The sequence below is a fragment of the Anneissia japonica genome, unplaced genomic scaffold (assembly GCF_011630105.1).
Source record: "Anneissia japonica isolate Jap-2015-1 unplaced genomic scaffold, ASM1163010v1 scaffold199_len4679917_cov187, whole genome shotgun sequence".
Lineage (NCBI taxonomy): Eukaryota > Metazoa > Echinodermata > Crinoidea > Comatulida > Comatulidae > Anneissia > Anneissia japonica.
In genome coordinates, this window is record NW_022686322.1 from 3,438,000 (window position 1) to 3,445,728 (window position 7,729).

The window sequence follows — 7,729 nt, forward strand, 5'->3', positions numbered from 1 at the left end:
GGGAAAAAAAATCGCCTCCCAGGATTAGAAATCTCTAAATAGAGACTGCACTGAATAAAAGTGGTCTCCAAGCACCATAATAGAGGAGGTACAGTAAGTGCACCTGAACCCTCTAAAATGAAGACCGAAGCTAAAAGTGGTCTCCAAAAGACAACATGGGACAAACCATTTATTTGTTATGTAGAAAATGTTGTTCGACCTTTAAACTTGTTTTACCTACTTGAAACTGTTCAAAAACACGTTGTAAAAACTCTGAAACTTTAAGGTGAACATAAAATTTATACTTTACTTAACTTGTGTACAATTGAAAACATAAACAAACATTTCTAACTCATTGTATTTTCTTTTTAAACAATACTATATTTTAGAATTTTTGCTCCCTTACACTCTAGGCCTAGTATGTTAATGTCCCAATTTGTTCCCAATCTGTTTATCTAAATGGTCAAATCATTAATAGGTCCATGATCTAATACTTTCTAACAACTGACGGAGACTCTGCTAGTGAATGGGGAAGTAACGCATGCGGCTTGCGAAATAGAGACGTAAAACGTTATTATTTTTCCGTCAGTGTAAAATATATCTGCAAAAGTGTGATAATTTCACTATTATGTTGTTTTTGAGACTGGTAAGTTTAGAATCCCAGATATTTATTGAGTGCATCGGTTTTACATTTTGTCAAGGGCTCAGGAAATAACCGCAAATATACTGTATTCATAGAGCTCTTTGTCAAAATTAACAGGTCATTGCAAAACATTCACTGAATTTTGTGGATAACTAAACATAATATAACCTCAAACACTATTTTTATATTGTAGCATTTTTTGCAATGTCAATGTTTTCTCATTCCTGAAGATGACACAATAAAGGTGGAGACGTTACTATATTCGGAGTAACGTTCGTTCTGTGTTGTTCAAACACCCTTCTTGTAATACTTGTGTAATGTTGTTTTTTTAGATTCACAGCCAGTGGCTTAAAACAACAATCAAAAACTAGGTTGTTAAAAAAATATTAAATGGATGAACTTAAGAAAATACATCTGTTAATCATAAATGCTTCTATGGCTACGTTCGACACTATCTTTCTTCATCAATCTTACAACAATTCTAGGCGAATTTATTCGCGCGAATCGAAAGCGTCGGTTCATGTGCATGCGCATTCACATTCCTATCGGAGTTTTTGCGAAGCGAAAAAATGCGCAACCAATCAGAGCTCAGGAAGCGAACCGATGCTTTGATTCGCGCGAATAAATCCGCCTAGTGGAAAACAGGATTTACGGTCCACAAGCCAGTCAAATTCTTTCAGGTTATCTGTCCCAGAGTACTGCATATTCGTACTGGCGAACTGTCTTTTTCTTTTGTCGCTCCGAAATTATGGAACTCTCTTTCACCTAATCCTAGATCAACTTCTGATACTAATGCATTCACGACCCTCCTTAAAACCTCTTTAATCAATAATTCTTTTATCTTTAAGCGCCAGTGACAAATAATTTTTTTTTCGAAAAGGCGCTATACAAATTCTCCAATTTATTATTATTATTAATATTAATGTTGCAGTTCCATTTTTCAAATTGCCGAGTATTTATTGATAAAAAATCTGTCTGATTTTATTTTTAAATCTGGTCTTGAATTGGAGGTCATTTTGTCACTTGGTAGGTACTTCCATAAAGGTGGTTTCGTTCTCGAATTAGAGGGGTCTCATAATTAGTCCAGACCATCTAAGCCCCACCGGGGTTGGGACTGAGACAAGAAAATTATGATTAGGCCTATCACCACCACCACCAGTTTTAAATGGTCTCCAGTTCTAGATGGGCTTCCCGTCCTGTTGCGTAAACTCCCTTTATATCGACTTACCAATGCGCGGTGTGATCTATACGCATTATTTCGAGAAAAACGGAATGTAACAACAAGTGAAAATGAATAAGTAAATCTGGATCCATTTTATTTATTATATTTTACGTTATTTCACACACATTAGAGGAATTAGTTTTGCTTAGAGAGAAGCACGAACAAGGTCTTTGCTTCATTCTGAAAAGAGTTCACCATAACCTTTTTTCATAGTACTGTACAGTAGTTATTAAGTTCGCTTGTGTGTCCCCGCGCCCGCTCAGCTTGTAGGCCTATTTGTATTCTGTATATCCGACATTGTATATTGTACCGTGTTTTGGCAACAAATAAAGAATAAGAATACCTGTAAGAATATAAGTGTGAGCATTGTCTGAGGTTGACCATTTGTTCGTGTCTCTTTCTCCACTATGATAATGATACATCAATACCCCCAACAAGTATGGAGCTCAGTATAAAACACTGTAAAACATGAAATTTAACAATAATAAATAAGCACATCTAGTCTCTGGGCACAATCACAGAGACGCACATAAATTCTCGAGTTAGGAGTGCGCCATCATGTATCAATTACGTTGTAAAATGTCAATATTGTGGTTTTCACACGTGAGTAAGCATAACGAAGGCGTTGTCTAATTTTAACCAATCACAGACAGAGTTGAATGAATGGGTTGGAATGAATGTGTTGGTATGAATGGGGTTGGTTATAACTGGATATTTCTAGCTGCGTTTAATTTTACTACGTACCGTATTTATTATGGTATAGTACTGTACTGTGTTATTATTTACATTTGTAAGTATTGTGCTGTGGAGAGGTGGTCCCTCGTAACATGTTAGGTTGACCATGAAGTTATTAATACTCCAGTTGTACGGTCGAAATTTTCAAATTTATCTTATATAATTGATAATCGTGCGTTTGCTTTATTCTATAAGACAAATATCAAATTTGTTGTTGTTTATTGTTGTAGTTTGTTTGATCGGTGGTATTTTTAGAGATGTCTAGAACAATAACAGATATGACACCATGTTTTTCAAACCTCAAGAACAAAATAGAAAAGGCGATGTAATACTTGGAAATTGCTTTGTTTTATTGCTTTTTATTTGTTGTTTTTTGTTTGTTTGTTTTTGTTTTATTGCTGCTTATTGTTTTCTAATTATTCTTGTTTATTATGGCTTTAGTTGTCGTTTATAGTATATACTATTTTATTTGCTTGTATTTTTGTTTATTAATGTTGTTTTAAATTGTTATTATTTTAATGATTTATTATATTATTTGTTATATATTGTCGTGTACTGTTTATTTGTTGTGACTGTCACGCATGAGAAGGCAATAAAGAAGGAGTTGTCTCATTTGACCAATCACAAAGACCTTGAATGAAATACACGTTCAGTCAAAACTGGATATTTCTAGTTGCGTAGCACTGAACTACGTAGTACTGTATGTGCTTGTTCCTATTTTGCTTTATTTATGTACAATATTTACTATCGTCGGCAGTATCGGAGTTCAGAGCGGCACACGTAAATATGTTGGGTCGGCTTTGCAAAACGATTAGTCATAATGTGCGCGTTTCATCTCGGGTTCCTCATACTCGAATTAACAATAGTTTGCTTAATTTTAAGAAAAATAGTACAGGCTGCGCTCCCTGCCGGCTGTATACTTCAAATACAAGCAACGTACGGACATCGGCAGTCGCTAGTGATAATCATGTATTCGAACAAACTACCGATGAACTCGATTTTGAAGATGCGGAAAAGGCGTTCGCCAACAAAAATATCTTGGAGCTTCTGAGATCAATGCTTGTTTTGCGAATGTGTAGCTACCGTGTTTTAGTTGACAATGCCTTAAAAGTAAGTTTAGTTCATTTATTTTCACTATATGCACATTGCAGCTAATTATTGACGGCAGTAGAAGGATTGTCTTTGTGATGGTCCTGTGTTGTGGTGGGGATGGCAATTTGGGTGGTGGTGTGGCAAGGGAGTCGCCAGGAATCCCCTAAGAGGGGTCCAAACTCCCCTACAAGGCCATTCCCCGACAAAGGGATATACTCCCTCGAGGAAGCCTAGCCAGTGGCGGTGCTAGCGGGGAAGGGGGAATTCCCCAGATAATTTTCTCCCCGTTAATATTGGTTATTACAAATTGTATTTTTACCAAGTCTAATTTGACTTTGCCTTTATAACTTTGAGGCAAGGAGCTGAGCCCTCACTCACCAAACTAATGTAAGTGAATAAGCAGCAGCTTTGAGTTATTGGTTTTTCTCTATATTCATAAGCTAAGATTGATTGCTCCACTTTCTTGTGTGCTGCCATTGATATAAAAGTGTAATCTCAAATAAATATTATTAATATTATTATTATTAAGAATCCCGCAAATTGCGAAAGACTTTGGAACATTTCTAATTATTGCTATTTATTGTTTACGGTACTTTTTTTAAAATTGATTTTTGACATTATTTCTGTAGTTTATTGTTTTGGTTTTTTTCTTATTGTTAAAGTTTGTAGTAAACCGTTTTGTTTTTTTGTTTTTTTTTTTAATTTATGTTTAAATCCATCATCTGCGAAACTAAGCCTTAACATAATTCCATTTTTACCATACTCCATAATTTTAATACCAGTAAATGTATACCTATTGAATAGGCTTAAGTACTACAAAACACATTTTAGTATACCATTTATGTATTTTAATGTTTCTTAAAGTTTTTTCTGCTATGTATTTTTGCACCTACTGTAAATTCTTTTTGGACAAATTAAAGAATCTTAATCTGAATGTTAGAAATTTGTCATTAACATTCGTCATTTGTCATTAACATGAGTAATTCAATTTAGGCCTATTATATTTATACAGGTGGTAGTTTAATTCTTATATAATGTAGGCTTATAATAAACAATCTTAAATTGTCATTGAAGTGTCTTATTTCACAGCTTATGGATTTAGGGCACAGAATACTTGGCCAGAGACTGTTCACAATGATAATGAAGGGAAGTTTCTATGGTCATTTCGTAGCAGGCGAAAGATCAGATGTTGGAAAAACAGTCGCTCGCCTCAGTTCAGCGGGCATTGGATCAATGTTACACATAACTGCTGAAGATACTTCTCATATTAAAAGTGACAGCAGGTGGGTTTTAGTAGCTCTGCTACCATAGATAACCTAGTTTGCAGAATATTTAATTTTTTTATAAATGGATGATTTGAATAAAATTTGTTTGTAAAAAACCCTCAACAAATTTGTATGTAAAAAAATGGTTCAACTACACCTGGGCACTGTAATTTCATTCCCATCCCAGGACCCATGGCCATTTGAAATAAAAAAAAAAACACAGAGAAACAAACCAAAACCAGCAGGATTGAAATGGCATGACTTTTTTTTTTATATATAAACTAATTAACAGCAATTAAAATATGCTTAACCTTTGTGTTTACAATCAATGAAGTATGTCTTAACCTTAATATACACTTCCTAAATTATAAATTTATTGTAGGTAGACTACAGATCACAGTTTTTTAATTGTTAATTGGTTTATTCTTTCTGTACTTTCAAATACTTGTTTTCATTGTAAGGATGGACCGTTCGCTGTAAACATATTATGTCACCGATCTAAACTGTATATCCAAATAAACAAATAAAAATAAATAAATTATTTTATCCTTAGATAAGTTCCCCCGGGGAATAAGCCAGGTTGTTTTGTTTGATTTTGGTATAAAGTGCTGCTTTAGATCTTTACCACCCATTTTTTTCCAAAATGAACCAAACAGTGCATTGTTCAGTATAGGTTAATGCTGTATACATTTTGGTTGAATTATTTTATGCAAGGCTTGCCATTCCAAAACCAGCATACTAATGGATAATTAGAATATGAATGTGGAAGTATTATATACTTTGGTATAGAGAGTCTATTATACTTTTTTCCACAAGTTTGGCAATAATACAGTAAAGTTAATTCCAGTGAGGCAAGACATTTGTTATACTTTGTTTAGTGAACCTGCCGCTCACCAATAATGATTTTGAATAAAAATACCATTTTATTTTTGGCCAATTAGCACACCCATCGCCATGAAAAAATGGAAATTTCAGAAAAAGTTTTCTGTTATTTTTGTTACTCATGTCACTGCCTTGAAATCGCCAAAAATGAAATATGTATATAAATTTAAAGCACTTAACCATCTCATTAACACTGTTTACATTCAACAGCAAAATTTCATTTTTATTTTCTCCTCCATTTGGCAAAACCAGGGAACAGTTACTGTAATTTGCTAATAAGAAAAAACAATTTTATTTTTATTCTTTTTCTGCCCTCTGACAACCTTTAAAAAAAATAAGTTTTTGCAAAACAAGGTATAAAGAAAAATCTCGCCTAAATTTAAAAGCATTTAAAAAGCATTAAAAAAAAAAGCATTTAAAAAAAAGCATTTAAAAATAAAAGCATTTAAAAAAGAAAAAAAAAAGCATTTAAAATAAAAGCATTTAAAAAAAAGCATTTAAAAAAAGCATTTAAAAAAAGCATTAAAAAAATCATTTAAAAAAACATTTAAAAATAAAAGCATTTAAAAAAGAAAAAAAAATCATTTAAAAAAAAAGCATTTAAAAAAAAAGCATTAAAAAAAAGCATTTAAAAAAAGCATTAAAAATAAAGCATTTAAAAAAAGCATTTAATAAAAGCTTGCAATATGGAGAATAAGAATATATAAAGAAGTCAATTTTAATTTTTTGGTCACTGATGTTGGTTTTGGCATGGCAAGCCTCATATATTGTTTTTTTATATAGAATATACTGTAAAACTTCTAATAATAACACATTACTCTATTAGTAACCCCTTCTAATATTAACCCAACCTAACAGTTAATCCATAATAATAACCCACTACTCTAATAGTAATTCATGGTGTTACTATTGAGAGTTGCCAAACTATAGAAAAAATGACTTTCAAATCAACATTTTTGTCCTTATTTTGATGATGCTGACACTTGAATAAATACTATTAAATATAACAATCTCTTATCTGGGTTCTTCTTTATTCATTCAGTAAACTATTATTTTTATAGAATACAGTATAACATTCTACTCGTCTCCGAAGAGCACTACTCATTCGCATCGTTGCCTTTCTAACCTCACCTGCGTTGCCAGACTCACAAGTATTACCCAATTCTACTACATTACACTTATAACACAATTTATTCCTAATAAAATAGGCATTCTTTACAGTGTGATTGCGTCCTTTCTTGAATTTACTCCTTCAATCAATAAGTTTTTTTTTTACTCGTACTGTAGTTATTTATTTCTATGAAATGCTGGGTTGTGCGGGGGGGTTTACTATTTTCAAGTGCCTACATTAGGCTTAGTAATAGTAACCCACTACTTTAATAGTAACCCATACTCTAATAGTAACCCACTACTTTAATAGTAACTCACTAATTTAATAGTAACCCATACTCTAATAGTAACTTACTACTTTAATAGTAACCCATACTCTTATAGTAACTTTTACGGTAATGCATTTATCCATTACAGAAACTGCTCAAGGTGTTTTATTTTTACTATTTATAATAGAGTATTAAAATATATATTTCTAATTGTTAATGATAGTGAAAATGAACAATGGTATGATGAAAATGCAGAAAAGGTGTTGGAGTGTCTTGAATTGCAACTTGAACACTGTGATAAATCACGACCATTGGTTACACACATCAAGATATCCAGTTTCATTAATTCTGAACTATTGGTATGTTATTTTTTTTCATTTTTCAAAGACTTTCATTAATTTATTTTTCTTTTCCCAACAAATTAGTTCAATGCTAATTGTATTTTCAGTTATCTCAGTTTCTCAACAAATTTAAAACACGGAATTGCTCATGTAAACAGATTAAATAAGTTGTCAAAATCCAAATAGTCACA

At 32.4% G+C, this 7,729-nt stretch overlaps 1 protein-coding gene across 1 annotated transcript in view; it reads left to right on the plus strand.

Moving 5' to 3' along the window:
• Positions 1 to 3,252: 3,252 nt before the first annotated feature.
• Positions 3,253 to 7,729, plus strand: part of LOC117116204 (hydroxyproline dehydrogenase-like) — an 11,685-nt gene continuing 7,208 nt past the window's right edge. Inside the window, exons 1-3 of the mRNA XM_033260200.1 lie at positions 3,253 to 3,689; positions 4,761 to 4,954; positions 7,421 to 7,556. Coding sequence (XP_033116091.1) covers positions 3,282 to 3,689; positions 4,761 to 4,954; positions 7,421 to 7,556 — 738 coding nt within the window. The 5' untranslated portion in view covers positions 3,253 to 3,281. The remainder of the gene's footprint in view (positions 3,690 to 4,760; positions 4,955 to 7,420; positions 7,557 to 7,729) is intronic.